General features: G+C 42.3%; 2 protein-coding genes across 3 annotated transcripts; one reads left to right on the forward strand and one right to left on the reverse strand.

Annotated features, from left to right (window-relative positions):
* The first annotated feature begins 534 nt into the window (after positions 1 to 534).
* Positions 535 to 6,195, forward strand: LOC146982850 (medium-chain acyl-CoA ligase ACSF2, mitochondrial-like). Of its 2 annotated transcripts, none has more exons than XM_085784077.1 (16): positions 535 to 703; positions 2,031 to 2,232; positions 2,617 to 2,745; positions 3,149 to 3,202; positions 3,395 to 3,507; positions 3,614 to 3,776; positions 4,013 to 4,108; positions 4,201 to 4,352; positions 4,454 to 4,545; positions 4,644 to 4,720; positions 4,824 to 4,931; positions 5,013 to 5,164; positions 5,306 to 5,447; positions 5,656 to 5,766; positions 5,862 to 5,930; positions 6,023 to 6,195. In XM_085784077.1, the coding sequence occupies exons 1-16, from the start codon at positions 582 to 584 to the stop codon at positions 6,074 to 6,076; spliced, it is 1,836 nt and encodes a 611-aa protein (XP_085640203.1). In that variant the 5' UTR covers positions 535 to 581; the 3' UTR covers positions 6,077 to 6,195. The 2 variants fall into 2 exon arrangements, with proteins under 2 accessions (XP_085640203.1, XP_085640204.1); XM_085784078.1 differs by having other exon boundaries at positions 2,037 to 2,232.
* A 427-nt stretch (positions 6,196 to 6,622) lies between these two features.
* ndel1b (nudE neurodevelopment protein 1-like 1b) lies at positions 6,623 to 16,056 on the reverse strand. The gene is made up of 9 exons (XM_085784081.1): positions 15,923 to 16,056; positions 13,109 to 13,205; positions 10,472 to 10,625; positions 9,494 to 9,642; positions 9,211 to 9,347; positions 8,927 to 9,094; positions 8,742 to 8,833; positions 8,457 to 8,602; positions 6,623 to 8,317 (listed from the first exon to the last, which is right to left on the reverse strand). The coding sequence occupies exons 2-9, from the start codon at positions 13,192 to 13,194 to the stop codon at positions 8,227 to 8,229; spliced, it is 1,023 nt and encodes a 340-aa protein (XP_085640207.1). The 5' UTR covers positions 13,195 to 13,205; positions 15,923 to 16,056; the 3' UTR covers positions 6,623 to 8,226.
* Positions 16,057 to 16,279: the final 223 nt, after the last annotated feature.

A 16,279-nucleotide genomic window follows, 5' to 3' on the forward strand; every position in this document is an offset into this window, starting at 1 on the left:
GTTTATTAATTGACTCAGAATTAAGTCTGTCCTGATTGAAATGTAACTTTGGAACTGGTGCCTTTGCTGTTTTCCTTTACATATTACATCACAAAAACAATATTGACAGATAATTATTGGTAAGTAGTTCAAGCATTAAACTTTGTGCCTGAGGGAGAAAACAACAACGACAACAAAAAACTTTGGGCTTGGCCGTGTTGTTAATTGCTTCAGTATTTCTGTGTCCCCTTCCTAGACATTTCATGATTTCTTAAAAAATGATCTTAGGCAAAAGATGAAGCAAATGTAGTGAGAACATTTCCCTCAGGTTGTTTTGAGTGCTGAGATTTCAAAATATTTAACTTTTCAAACCATTTGAGCCATTTGAACCACTTCTATTGTCTTGTCTTGTCTTGTAATGAAATCAAAGATTTTCTTATCTCTCAGTCAGTTAGTCAATGATTACAGTTACAGTGGTAATGTATAACCAGACCTCGAGTAAAGAACCAGCTCATTAACACACAGTGTCTTCTCAGCTACAGTATATTAGGACTGTGTTCAGATTCAGCTGAAACAGACAGACTCTGTGACACTTCAGTCCGATGTCAGGACTGATTTCTTACTCGATGTTAAGGTCCTGTGCTCACAGTCTGAGGTCTGTGGATGGACTCAAACACAGCAAGACATGGAAATCAAGCAGCACAGGCTTGCTCCAGTGGTGCCCGTAAGTCTATGCTCTTCATGCTCTGATAAAATTGTGTCATGGTGTCACTCTGAAGTGAGATATGGAAATACATTACTCACAAAAAGTTAGGGATATTTGGCTTTCGGATGACATTTCAGAATGTGTCCATTGGGCTTAGAGTGTCACCAGCAGGTGGAACAGAGAGACCGGAAGAGTCACAGAAACGCATATGACAAGTTATTGAGATACTATTGACATTTTTGTATACCCACCCCCACTGTTGTTAGCTTTGTTTCAATTAATTGTTTGAGATTAAGAACTTACTATTCCATTCTTCTGCTTGAATGCCCTACTTTCATTATATAATATCAGTATATAGGAGAGTCTAGTTGTGCTCTATTAATGTCTTCAGTGCTTAACAATATTAACATTGCTTTTAAATCAAGTGACAAAGATCTTTGAGAGATATTTGAAAAACAACTTGGTTTTAGGCAGTGCTGTAACAATAATAATAAAAAAAAAATAGGCCTTGTTATTTTGAGCAATGACCTTTCATGGCCAACCTGGAGGTGGCTGTTATCGAATGTATTGTTGTGAAAACAATGCCTCTATCCAGACAGTACAGCTACACAGTCTGTGTCTCACTGCTTCCCTCCTTTCTGTGATATTTAACAACCAGGTATCACAGACTTTAACCTCCTAACCCTCGACCTAGCTCTGAATGTTCCGATTTCTCAATTGCTCTCTGGGGGAATTAACATGGACTGCACCAGTTTGTTCCATAACAATGATTAAGCATCTTTTGGTCTGTAGAGTTCATGTCTTTCAAAAACAAGGTTTTTGTAGTGGTTTTCCCCACAGAAACCACTGTTGTTAATGACCCAACATGCCGGAGAGTTTGAGAAATAATACTTGCACAAAACTTCAAAATGCAGAGAATCAACAAAGCCCTGTTTCTAGCTGATGATATAAATCCATTGCATAAAGAACAAGAAACACATTTGTCTGGTAATTTCTTTACTCAAAGGCTAACCATGAAGATTCTGCTGTCAGCCAACAATATGAGCTCAGTGTTTTTCTGTATGGTTGTTTTGGTTTAAGGTTCACATCATTGCACTAAAACAAAGACTTGTTTTTGCTTGCATTACCGAACTCATGCTGTGGTATTTTTTTGGCTGTTAAGACTGAGTCTAAGTCTGATTGTCTTGGCATGCTGTGTGTTTTTTATATCTTGTTTATAGAGCTTATGGAAACTAATGTATTCTATCATGAATTATGTGAAATAATCAGTTACTGTAGCGCTTTACAAATCATACATGTGCATGTGTGTTTGACCTATGTGCTTTTTCCTCAATATTGGTCTCAGGCCCAGGTCTCTCCATGTGGACAGTGCCCCTCACAAGCCCACTCTGACCACCAGCTATGTCCATGGCACCTCCACCATCCCTCTGCTCCCCCTGACTGTGAGCCAGAGCCTGGACAATACAGTGCAGCGCTGGCCTGACCGTGAAGCTGTGGTCTTCCTTCAGGATGGCATCCGGAAAACCTTTGCACAGCTTCAGCAAGATGTGTGTCTCAGATTTTGGTTACCAGGAACCTTCATGCATGTATCAACATAGCTTCTTGCGATTCAATTAATATTTTTGGAGCTCTGAAACCTGCAAGAAAATGATCCAATCACTGGCCACTGAGAGTCAAAGTCAATAGATTTTCATTTTTACACTACAGGTTTATTGATCAACACTGAGACAAAGGGTAGGAGCTGTTGGTTACAATGTTTAATGTTTCTAACAAAGTCTGGTTTAACAGGGTCTCTCCAGGCTTTAGGAACAATGAGAAATAATCATGAGGCTTATAACAAGTTAATTTATTGCATGCATAAGAAAAAAAAACATCTCTCACTTATACCTTTTAAAAGAAAACAGTTATTTTTGTGACATTCATTGGTGCAGGTTGATAAGGCGGCTGCAGGTCTCCTCGCAATGGGGCTGAAGCGAGGTGACCGACTGGGAGTTTGGGCACCCAACATATATGAATGGATCCTTTTCCAGTTTGCCACAGCCAAGGCTGGAATTATACTGGTGAGTTTGGGAGCTGTGTATCCCTTTAAAATGATACAACAGTGTGTGTTTGTGGTTAATCAGACAGTCTTTCAGCTCAGGTCAAATTACAACACACCGTCAAGTGTCACTGAGTAGTACATTGAACCTGTCCAGGGGCCCACGGGAGTTATTATGTAGCTGTACCATTATATGTTACCAAGCATTACATTCCCTCAATGTTTTGTTCACTATATACAGGATTTACGCATTATACAACATTGTATAATATATTAAATGTAAAGGAATTGGCATGTGTGATGAATGGCTGTTTAGTTTTAATTTAGTTTAGTTTGCACAAAATTGCATAGAGCACTGTGCAAGGAAGGAACGAAGCCCTCGTTGAATAAATAGATTTGATTTTAAAGTGTTGTCATCCTTACAGGTGTCATTGAACCCAGCCTATCAATTGAAGGAGGTGGAGTTTACTTTACAGAAGGTACAGTACAACTTGGCCAGTGATGTGGCACAGTGCGTTTGCCTGCTACAAAACCACATATAGTACTCAACCAAAGTGAAACTTTGCAAAAGCATGTCAAATTAGGCACCTGACTCTCGTCAAAACTAACACAATCTTTACACAAAGGCATGTAAGAATATAACTCAAACAGAATGAATGTGTTGTGTCTAGGTCCAGTGTAAAGCAGTGGTCTGCCCTACTCACTTTAAAACCCAGAAGTTCTGTGAGATGATTAGAGAGCTCTGCCCAGAGATGGCAAGAGCTGGCAAGGTCAAAAGCTTCAGGTCTGACAGATTTCAGATTTTTTTTTCTTGTGATAGTAAGATACTGTCAATACTTCTCTAATGACACTAATGATTTGATTTTCTTGATGCAATTTAAATACCACAGGGTGCCCAGCCTGCGTATGGTGATTGTGACAGACAGCAGACAGCCGGGGATGCTCCACATAGAGGATGTGATGGAAGCAGGAGAGAGTCGGCACCACAAACTGCTGATGGATCTACAGAGCAAGCTGTCCTGTGATGACCCCATCAACATTCAGTTCACATCAGTAATTTTCCCAATTGCACCTTTTACAATGGCGTGCATGCACTTGGACTATCTTCTTGATGTAACAGAGACTCATCAAGCACTTCATTGGAAACACAATGAGATCCCATCTTCCTCTAAAATTTGAGCTGCAGGATTTTATGCATTGCACGCCTGCAATGGCTGATTGAAGTGGTGGGGTGTGAGTGTTTGGTATGTCAACAATGAATGAGAGCAAGTCCTGTTTTGATATTTTAGGGTACAACTGGGAGTCCAAAAGCAGCCACTCTTTCCCATCACAATATTGTGAATAACGCCTACTTTATGGGTCTGCGACTGGGATATCCATCAAGCGTAAGTACATACATGTACAGTATTTGTGTCTTGATTTGAACAAAATGCAAAGTATGAAACATGAGTAAGTATGCTCCCTATATTTCCCTCAGCCCCAGGTGCGAGCGTGTGTGCCTGTACCCATGTTCCACTGCTTTGGCTCTGTGCTTGGAGGGATGAGTATGGCAGTGCACGGTATCACATTGATCTTCCCTTCCTCTGGCTACAATACCACTGCCAGTTTAGAGGCCATTGAGAGTGAAAGGTAGGGGAAAAGGCTTCTCATCACCCAAATGACTCTCAGATGTACACCATAGCAGCTGCCATGCATTTTCATTGACTGCAACAAGTGTATCGTTATTTAAGGTGTAACATCGTCTTTGGCACTCCCACAATGTTCACCGACTTGCTTAGCCAGCCAGACTTACACAAGTATGACTTGTCATCGCTTGAAGCAGGTAAGACATTTAAAAACAAAGTCTATTTTGTACCAAATTTTGTGTGATGTTTGAATCCGTTATTTGAAGCAATTGTAATTCTCTCTGTTGTACTTTAGGGATCATGGGGGGTTCTCCATGCCCTCGTGAGCTTGTGAAAAAGCTGCAGACAGACATGAATATGAAAGGGATAACGGTGAGCATTTACATGTCCTCTATTTTGTTTTTTTGTGTTGTTTTTGTCTTTTCAAAAATGCTTTTCCAGTTTAAAAGAATGTTTATCCATCATGTTTAAACAGACTGGATATGGAACAACTGAGAATAGCCCTGCCACATTTTTGGGATTCCTACATGACAACGAGGACCTGAAGATAAATACTGTTGGTTGTATCATGAACCACACTGAGGTATGCCCCCCTCTCTCACACAACCTGTATCTACATATTTAGATGACAACACTATGGCTTACAGTTTGATTGTAACCACAGGCTAAAGTGGTTGACCCCTCTACTGGGGAGATCCTCCCTCTGGGGACACCGGGTGAGCTGATGATCAGAGGATATTGTGTCATGCAAGGATACTGGGCTGATCCAGAGAAAACCAATGAGGTCATTTCCAAAGATCGCTGGTACAGGACTGGGTAAGATAAATGTTGACTGAACACATGTTTTTTTCTTTTTACCACACTGTGGATGTCTACATCAGTGGCAGTGGTGTCCATGTTCTACTTGTGAATCCATGTGGGATGTGCAACTTTTCTCCATAACCTTCCTCTACACAGTGACACAGCCAGCCTGAACAGTCTGGGATACTGCCGCATTGAAGGACGCATTAAGAACATGATCATCCGTGGAGGGGAGAACATCTACCCTGCTGAGATAGAGCAGTTTCTCTACACACATCCCAAAGTGCAAGAGGCGCAGGTAAGACTCAAAACCACTGGAGGGCAGCAAAGTATCTAACCCATCGACTGTAAAGTTTCAGTTTTGTTGTTTAACAGCTGTTCAAATCTCTTTTTTTTTCTTTTTTTAAATCAACACTCATCACTCTAATCGATGTTCCAAATGCATTTCATGGAGAGGTCACTTTATAGTAGTAGTAGATGTGAATTTAAGGTGTTGTGTTTCCCAGGTGGTTGGAGTGAAAGATGAGAGGCTGGGTGAGCAGGTGTGTGCCTGCATCAGGCTGAAGGTGGGCCAGACCTCCAGCACAGAGGAGATAAGAGCGTTCTGCAAAGGCCAGGTGAGAGTAGGTGGTAAGAGCCAAAAGATCAACACACCCAACTTGAGAGCACAGAGGGGACTGATGTTCGCTTCTCTTTTTTTTTTCTTTTCTAGATTTCTCACTTCAAGATCCCACACTATGTGATCTTTGTGGACAGCTACCCACTGACCGTCTCAGGAAAGGTACAAGTTCTTGTGTACTACTACTGCTATGTCTAAATGATTGGTCTGTAAGCAGCATAATTGAGATCACTGCTACTTTTTTGTTTTTCTAGGTCAAGAAGAATATATTAAAGCAGGATATGGAGAAGAAACTGGGCCTGGACTGATCGACACCAAGCCTTGCTGGGGAGCCGAACACGGCGATTTGCTGCTTTAATGTTTATTAGCCTTTTTTAATATACATTTTGTTGCAAAATATCAAATAATTAAACCATTTATAATTAAATACTTATCAAACAGCACAATGTGCACTGATGGTTTCAAAGTGTGCCTGAAAGCTAGATACACTGTCCTGAAAATGAACCATGTTTTGGTCCTGTAATTTAGCCTCACTGCCACTAGATGTCGCACTACACCACCAGCATCTCAAACCGATGCTCCGCCTGCATCTCAGCTGAAATAGAACATGAACCACACTGTGCTAGCTCAAGATTAGGTGTTCATATTCACATATTATGCCAATATGCACATGCTAGCAGGCTAGCTTCCATTAAAAAAACCCCAGAAAAACTAAGATTAAAACTGACACAGAGGAGTGGCAACTTTGTTCACTGTTCAGGATACCATTACTATCCTTGTGTTCTGCTACATACATTACAGAACCTTTAAACTACATATAATTTACTTACACAGAAAGTAGTACAGTGTCTTTGTCATCTCAATCTTTATTTACTTAAACAATTTTGACAGTTTGATATCGTGATACAATGGCTTTCACCACTGTACAACAGTAAAACTCTTTCTTTGAACACATGCCATACAGAATCTGAAATAAATAGGACCTTAATTCCAAATGTCAGTATGTACAAATGTGGTAGGCAAAAATTACCATCCTTACAAGCTATATACAATGAGAACAACTTTAGTAACAGGCTCATAGAGTGCCCATGATGACATCTCAAATTATTAAATAACTGAATGCTAAAGGCTGCAAATACGCTTTGAGATGTCAAAATGGTGACACAAGGATCTATGAAGAGCAAAATAGGTTTAGACGAAAATCTGGGATGTAAAACGAATGCATGGACATTGGACAATAGCCAACCTGCAAAAAAAAAAAAAAAAAATCAAAGAGCCAAAAGTCAAATTAACACATAGTCAGCAAATGTGCTGCATGACACAAAGGCCACACTTAACCATGAGTTCATATACAGCAGCCAAAGTTAACAGTCTCAAAAAGTTTCCTTGAGTCATTTTTTTTATTTTGCTTTGAGAATACTTTTGTGTGGGTTGGAGTTTTTAATAAAACTAAATTCATCTACTCAGAAATGCACCATGGATTACAACCATTGCATCAGAACGAGGTAAATGAGCCTGTCACAACACTTGAAACTGTATCTCCACATTAAACATAAAAAAAAGGCATAAACTGTTCCCTCAAAATGCCAATGGATGCCCACAGAAGAAAACACCGGACTGCAGAGCAACATGCGAGGAGCAGTTTGTTTTAAGTGCAGGTTTAACCCAGAGGACAGAACCAGCTGATATCTCCAACCTTTAACATGAAGACTACTTCCAAACCGATTACAGCGAGTAGCCTGTAACAAGAGGAAAGACTGCACTATGGCTACATGGCTTTGAACGATCAACATTCACTTCAGTCATAAATATGGGGTCCATCTACACCTCCCCGCCCCCACGTCACATATACACACATGCAAAGAAATTGCAAAGGAAATATTTCATTTAAAGCATACTGTGAGATAAATTAGTTAATATGAACATATCCCTTTTTAAATATAATACATTCTAAATTGAAATTAGCTTAACTGTGCAATTTAAGTGAAAAGACAGGAAGAAAAAAAAAAGGCTAAGATGAAGCTGTAGTCTGTTAGAGACTTTTTGTCAGGGATAGTAGTTTTTCGAATGAACAGAGTTGACATCTAGAGAGCAACACGTTGGAATAACATTCATACAAGCACAGAACGGTACAGCTTTAGGCACATGCAAGGATGTGGCAGGTAAATATGCACAAGTAACTGTGCACCTGCTCACAGATGCATTTAGAGCTGCAAACTGGAGGCAAGTTGACCGTATAAGTCGAGCCTCTCTTCCACACATCAGGTTTCAAAAAGAATGCACAATCCCAAGCAGGCAAACACACGCACGCACACACACACACCCATCACTCTTCCTTTCAATCTCCCTTTCTCGCTGTCACTCACTCACACACGCACGCACACATACACACGTAGCACACAATGTAATGGTCTTTCAAGTGTCCTCTCTGGTGTAGGGGGGTGGGGGGGTGGGCGCCTCACACACTCAGAGGCAGCATGCCTGGGGGAGACACGGCTCTGGATGTTGCCATGGAGGTCAAGGAGTTAGGGTTCAATCCATTAACAGTCCTACAGTTGCCAAGAACACGTGGAGCATTAGCAAACATGGAAAGGCTAGTAACAAATATGCAGAACAACAGGTAAAAGGCACCGACTGCTTTTTGAACTCTGAAGCTTTGATGTGAGCGTCTGGAACAGGTTAACTCACGTTTTGTCCAGGTAAGAGGTATGTAGAGAGTGAGAGAATTTGGTGGCGTTGCTGTTGATGAGTTTGCCATTGTCAGTGGTGTAGTTTTTTCTCGCTGCCTGGTCTTTGGCGAAGTTCCTACAGGCGGCGAGTTTGGACTCCAAGGCCTAGTGACAAAAACGGGAAACACCATCTGTCTTGAGCCTCATCACAAACACATCTCTGAGTTTAGTTTGTCAACCATAAAAATGCTGTATGCTATAAGATACATAGAGGGGATTTTTTTTTATTAATAATAACACCTACCCCGACTTTCCTCAGGAGATCACCAACAATATTAAGAGCCGAAATCCTCGCACTGGGGGTGAGGGATGAGTTGCCACAGCCGTTGGTCAAAGCTAGATCACACACACAAGCTGATATTAGTACACGCGGCGTAGTTTGTTTTTCCATCTCTATTGTGTAAATAGAATGGTGAGATTAATCCTGACCTTTCGAGCCGATGAAGGGTTGCTCTATGCTCTTTCCTACAGGCGTGGCTGGGAGGGATAACGAGGCCTGTACTGCAGAATCTATCTTGTCGATGTCTAAGGTGGGAGAGCTGGGTGCCGACATCCTGTCTGTCGTCCGCTCCCGCACCGCCAGCTCCTGTCTCAGGTCTGCGGAGGATAGGAAGTCAAACTCGTGAAATACTCCTCCGCTCACCTGTACGCTTGTGACATACTGCCTTGCAAAAAAAAGGGGCTGAATAGATCTGCATGTGACGTGTCTTTACCTCGTGCTTCGTCTTTCAGCCGTTGCACAGACACCAGAAGAGACTCCTTCTCATCCAGCTCACTCTCCAGGAAGGCATTCCTCTCAATGGCCTGGTTCAAACGGCCCTCAAAGTCCTCCAGAGACACTATTGTAGCCCTGCACACAAAAAAAGAAGATGGACAACTGTTGATATCTTTATTCTTCATCACTGTAGCTCCAGACACATTTGCATAATCTCCATTTCAAATCTGGCATTGGTGTTGTTGTCTGCTCGAGTCTGTATACACTTGTGTCTCTCTGACCTTTTGGCTCTCTCCAGGTCATCGTTCGCCTGCTCCAGCTCACGGACGTATTTGTGTAGCTGCTCCTTGATGCTGCGAGTCTGGCCCAGGTCGTCCTCTAGCATGGAGATCTGTTTATAACTCTGGGCGTACTGCTGCTCCAGCTTCTCCTGATAGAGTCAACGAGAGAAAAGAGCTTGAGGAGTGAGTGTTATGTAGAGACACAAGGACGTCAAAGATACCTTTGTTCCAGGAGACAATATTTGTCATTTCCTTTTACTGGAGGCATGCATTGTAAAAACACTATTCGCCATTTTATGCACAATACAACAGTCATTAACAGCAGTAGAGGGGAAACCTGGTGAACCATGAGATCATAAGACAACTAGTGAAGATGTGCTTCCACTTTATGTCACTTTCAAAGGGCCTCTTTGTTCCCTGGGGCAGGCCCTGTGGCTCATTTTGCTCTGGGGTACTTCACACTACTGTCAGTGTCAGGGTTGCATGCCTGAAATGTGGCCTTCTGAGGCTCAGACACAGGAGAAGCATGATTTACGACCACTCTGGTTCATTCCCAGTTTGTCTTTAACACAAGCTGCAGCAAGCATGCTCACATGAAGAATCACAAAAAACACTTTTCAGGTGAGTGCATCGTTCTCAATGCACAGGTGAAATATATCCAACGTACAGGATCAAAGGAGAGCTTTTAAAATTCTGACTAGCAGTGCTGTCTGCTGCGAACACCCAATTTGTCTTTGTAGTTTTCTATTTTTTTCCTCCTTATCCTTCCATCCAATTAAGAAGTGCTGGAGGATTACCTAGGGCCATGTCTTATTAACACCTAGCATACAAATCAGACACTAGACCTTGTGCTTGAGTCCAAGAGATCAGATAACCTCTTGAGTAACCAAATTACTTTATTAGTATCCCAACCAGCAGACTATAAATGCATGCTGGCCTCGGAAACAAGCTTCACAGCAAGTCACCAGGCTCGGTTACCTTGAGGTTGTAAACCTCGTTCTTCAGTCTCTCATTTTCGGTTTGTAGGTCTCGAAGGCGGTGTTCGGCCTGACTGAGCTGCGCCTCCAACTCAGCCTCCAGTTCGCGGCTCCCCTCCTGGAACTCCTGCAGCTCCTCCTGTGCATCGTGGCAACTGGATGGCGCACACAATTGGGAAAACATAAACAATCATTGTCAATTTACGAACCCCCCTCCGCCTCGCTGTTCATTGCCCACCATTCAATTGTGTTGAGCTGACCGGCTGAATGGCCGCGAGCTCTAGAAACTGACCGGCTTTTGTCCTGCAAGATGAGCCAGGCTCAGGCATGTTCTAGTACAGTAGCTTTATCTCCACTGGCCAGAAATAAACCTGCATGAATAGCCGGTCGGATATTTGTACATTTTTTTAACCTTCAATCCTGCCTCTGCCAAACAGGAAATAGTGTGCGGCTCAGCATTGTCGAGGTTAAGCGTTCTAAATATATAGGTCTAAAGAGACAGCTGAACTGTGACAGTAGGTGGTTCAGAAGTAGCTCAGGAAAACAGGCCCTGCTGTCATGTGTCCTCAGCTGCAGTGCAGGTTAAAAGGTCGAGGGTGAGGGGAAAATGAGAGGGCAGAGGAAGGAACAGGAAGGAGATATGGACTAAGAAGCGGGATGTGTGTACACACTGGTCAGCACTGACCCTTCACAGGGAACCTTTTGGGGGAAAAACACATTTACTATTACGTTTCTGCTGTGTGTACCGGTAGATACATTTACAACTAACCACCCCCATGTAGCAAGGAGACTGATTAAAGAATAACAATCTCTGAATTTAAGTCATCTGCACTGACCCCAATTATTCTGCCTGTGGCGGGTGACACTGTGGTTGAGATCAGCTGACTTGCGCTAGGATAATGGCCTCTCAGTGGCTCTACACAGCCGTGGAATCCATGAATCAGTTGTTGTGCCGTGGCTCGTTCCACGCATACCAGCGCCACAGAGGCTGCTTCATCAGCACGCTGGGCCCTATAACTTCCCTGTGTAACCACACACACGTACACACACACACTCGTCCTCGCTCACGTTTCCCTCACGGTTCAGAATGACTGGCAGAGCAACATGTGTGCGGCACACGGCGGCATTAAATAACTGAGTGTGAGAGAAGACGAGTGCATCTGATGGTGTTTAGCGATGGCTGTGTAGACCAAACCATTACGCCAGGTCTTTTACTCCTTCAGCAATTCAGCTTCTCCATGCACAGTGGTTGTCTTACCACAAACTACGCTTACAGGACGGAGAGAACCTCTTGTATTTTATTCTTTTTTTGAATTTATTCTTATGTTATACTTGACATTGATATTGTGGTAGTGGATTTTAACTACTTGTGCAAGACCTATTTTTAACCTTTTTTTTTTTTTTTTTAACTTGTATTCCACTTCAAATCAAATCAAGTCAAATCAACTTTATTTATATGGCACTTTTCATACGTTGTTACAACGTTTTAACTTTGAATGTTGCACTTTACTTGTGTATAGGATTATATACTCCTAAAGGTAAAGGTAAAGGTACTTTATTTGTCACATATACAGCTAGTACAGTGAAATTCTTGCACTTTGTGCCACGCAAAGAGCTTTACAAAATATGCCCTGAGTAACTATGTGAATGTGAAGTGAATTGCCCTCCGGGGATGAATAAAGTATTCTGACTCTGAATCTGAAGTACAAGTAGCCTGGTGGAACAACATGGAAAAAGTTGAATCACCCTTGGTGGATCACTTTTCATTAGGTAACTAATAAACACAGCGTGTTAGATAACTATAAAAGTGATCCTGAGAACATACACACCCGAAAACATGTGTGTGTGACAGGCCGTGGCTACTATGGGGCTATACTTTTACTTGGTTGTTTTTTCCACGGGTTGATGTTTTTCCCTACTGTACCCACAGCAGGAATTTCTTGGAAAACCACTCGGATTTCAACCTTAACACGATGGGGCCCAGGCAGCACGACTGAGCTGCCTACTGTATCCCCACACAGGCTGTGGTCTCTGTTTAAGAAATCAAGGATGTCGTCATTTCCTCCAGAGTAAACCACAGCTGTTTGTGGGCACCGATTTCAAAGACCTTGTCTGGGCCTTTGCCTTATATGGCTGAACCCAGTTTTCCTCTGTTGAAACTTTTAAACTGTTGTATAATCACATGTTTTAATAACTACAGACAGATCTACACACTCAGCAAATTAGCATCCGCCTATTATATAAGAGTGAGAGTCTACAAACCATTCAGCAAAGTTGTGTTGCTGCTGTTGTTGCTGCTGCTGAGTTGTTAATGTTTTCCGAGTGTGTTTGTTTAATACGGGTGATTACCGCCAGCTGATATCTGTTTCAATGTTCTGGCAGGACAGACCGCAAAATAAGCTATGACACACTCTTACGTAATCTACTTTTTAAAAATAAGCCTACTAAGCAAATAATATTCTTCTTCTACAAAGCAAACACAACAGAACATCTGGGCTATATTTAGTAGCACAGTGCATACGGCTCAGGTTAAATATTGATCAAGGGGTTCTGCTTCACAGTTCACACAGCAAGAAATTCAGTGAAGATATAATGATATTATCCCATCTCATGATGAGAAAGAAAGCATGTGGCCTACCTTTTCTTATATTTGAGGGCTTGTGACTTCCAGTAATCAACTTCCTCCTCCTTTGACGAAAATTTGGGAATCATCTCTGTGTCCATGTCAGGGCACCCTGAGGATCAAATATGTAGGCTATTAGTCAAACAGTCATTTATACCTGCTAAGAGTGCATCACTTATTAAATTGCTGCAACAACGATGACAATGAGGTTCAGAGAAGATGACATGGCACTTTAAAATGAAATAAAAAAACGTAACCCTAACATGGTTCGACACAGTTTGCATCCTTTGGCATGTCGAGTCAGGTACAGTTCATCCTCCTTTTACCTCAGAGCTAGAAAAACCAGACACATCAAGATTTAAAATTCCCCTCATTCCTAACTGGGGAAGATAACACAACAGACCTCTCTTTACCCGAGCGGCCCAGCCATGTCATCCTGTATCCGAGGTCGTGTCATCCTGAGTTACTCATGAATCGGTGACTCTACACTCCCCACAGCCTCTAATGAAAATGTAGGCTACTTACTGAAATAAAAGGGACTGTGGGAGGCCAACACGGAAAGCCTCTCTAGAAACTCAATGACTGGCCTCATTGACTCATTAAAATTTCTAACCCCATTCCTGCTCAACTCATGTGAAGTCAACACAACAAGTTCGTTAGTAACAACACAATCCATGTTAATTAAGTGTGGCCAACACCAAATAGTTCAAAGCTGTCTGTTGGAGCGTTGCTCTGAAGTTTTGACAAAGCCTTAAAAGCTTTTCATCTTCCTTCCTTCCTGTTAACACTTTACTACACGATTGGTTCCTCTTTTCTGGTGAGCTACTGCGTAAATGCTGCCACACTCTGCGTCGATCTACAAGGCTGGTTTCAGGAAGTTATTAAATACATCTGGAAAGAGCCGCTTTGATAGCTCTGTGTGTGTGTGTGTGTGTGTGTGTGTGTGTGTGTGTGTGTGTGTGTGTGTGTGTGCTGGAGTTCTAGGAATATCTACCGAACAGCCCGACGGGAGCTCATGAGGATTTCCTGCAGATAGGTTATTTATAAGGGCTTGTGCAATTCAGTTTGTTTGGTGTTGCAAAAAGTGGTTATATAAATAAGGAAATCTAGAGGCCTATGTTACTGCAGCCATTATTACTATAATAGTTTGGCCAGACAATCCTGGGTTGGGCTTTACAGTAGGGAAGGCGGAGGATAATGTTATTTCCCTTGCCAAGAATACGATGGTCTAGACTCAGAGGGATGGAGCCTCAAAGGCAGGGCTGTTCTTCCCTCCACGCATTCCTACGAGGTGGCGTCATCATCAACAATTTACTTGGTGCAGGCCCCTCACGTGTCGGTACACTACTCTGGAAATCACCAAAGAAACCAGACACCAAAATACTGTAAGGGTGGAGAGAGCCAAATGTTCTGACATAACATGTTAGGTGTATCATATTACCAAGAAGAGTTATCAAATCTCTCCACGAATAGAAAACGCAGCAGATCTCTGTTTGTTATGATGCTGCAGAGTAAGACATGAGGGACAGGAAGCTGTTTCCATGGAGATTCAAGATCAAAAGGCCATAACAGGATAAACACCCTCAAATCATTTACTAACCCAATGACCAGTGACAAGGCACATGGCTCACATGAACTAGGATGGGTATATCCTTACCAAAGCCATTTCACATATTCAGGACGGACGGACGAAGACAGACATCCTCTGTGGTTGTTGTAACATAATACATCACTTAAAATGAGATGAAAAGCTTAAGCTACAGTACGTCATGTAACGGGACGAGCGCCAGAGTGCATGACAGTTCCTGTGCTATCTCATTTCAGTCTCCTTTGGAGCAGAGTCAGCTTGACCCCTGGATCTGTTTGTCTGTTGCAACAATACCAGGACAGACAGGGCTCATCGCCAGCAGATCTGGTGATGGTGACAATTCACTTACTGAGGAGGGGACATCTGGAAAATACAACCAGGAGGAAGGTAGTTTGAGAAGAGACAGTTTCCTCTCCCACATTCTTGTCTCTACATCCTCTTTTTGATGTAGATGACACAATGCTTACTAGGAATTTAAGTACTCACGATGATGTAGTCATATTTCTATATTTGAGGCCTATGAGAGGAGGGAAACAAATAGGCTACTTTCTCCAAAATGCCTTAATGGTTGGCTAATAACATAACAACTAGACCTGCATGTTTACAGGGTGTGATAGTTTTTTCCTTGAGGAAAGGGGTCTATGTTTGGTTCCTGTGTGTTAGCTTGATTAGCTGCAGAGGAGAAATGTATCTAAGCTAGGAAAATGCTAGAAATTCAATATGAGTACACAAAAAAAACGAAGATGAATAGCCTAGTGCGGGGCTTTAGGCTACTGTAAAAGAAAAATGACAACTCACATTCATCACAAATACGTGGGTTGATGGTTGACAGCCTATGAGCATCTTCAACAAACATAATAAACTGACATCCCTGGTAACAGGGGTAATATTTAGCGGCAGGTTGCTAATTTCAACGCTGCTATCAACTTGTCGACACCTGATATTGCGAGGTTTGACAGGCAGTGTATCTTAGTATATCCAACTATAGGCCTACATTTGATTGCCGTATAAGAAAACAGAGAGGCACACATACAGAAAGTGAAAACAAACACGAGCATGTAAGTGGTAATTGTAAATATGGCACATGAAGCAAAAAAAAAAAAAAAAAAAAATCACAGCTGAAAGCGAGCGCCTCGGTAAACACACCGGAGGATCACGCCATCAACACACCAACAAGTCAACGGTTGAACAAACCGAAATAGAGAAGAAAAAAAAAGGGGGACATTTAAAAATGGTCCTACCTGCTCATGTCAAAACGGTGTCCGAGTGTCTTCTGGTGTCGGCGAGTCGTCTTCCAGCCTGTGTTACACCCAACAAACACACACACACACTCACACACCTTCCCCCTGCCCTGGCCTCGGTTTGACGCTGAAGTGACTGCGCTGTACTAGGAAATTGCCAACGCGTCTCCCGGAAGCAACGTAAATCCCGACATGGACGTGCGTGGTGACGTAAGTATCGGTTACGTCAGAAATGGGTAGGGCTCTCTACAGTCTATCAGGGCTACTCCAGAAGTGGATTTACCATTTACCAGAAATGATATAATACAGTATAAGCCTAGATAGACCACATAGTTGATTCAAAAAGACTCAGTCAGC

This window comes from Trachurus japonicus, chromosome 8 (assembly GCF_045865225.1).
Source record: "Trachurus japonicus isolate A0001 chromosome 8, Traja_1.0".
Classification (NCBI taxonomy): Eukaryota; Metazoa; Chordata; class Actinopteri; order Carangiformes; family Carangidae; genus Trachurus; species Trachurus japonicus.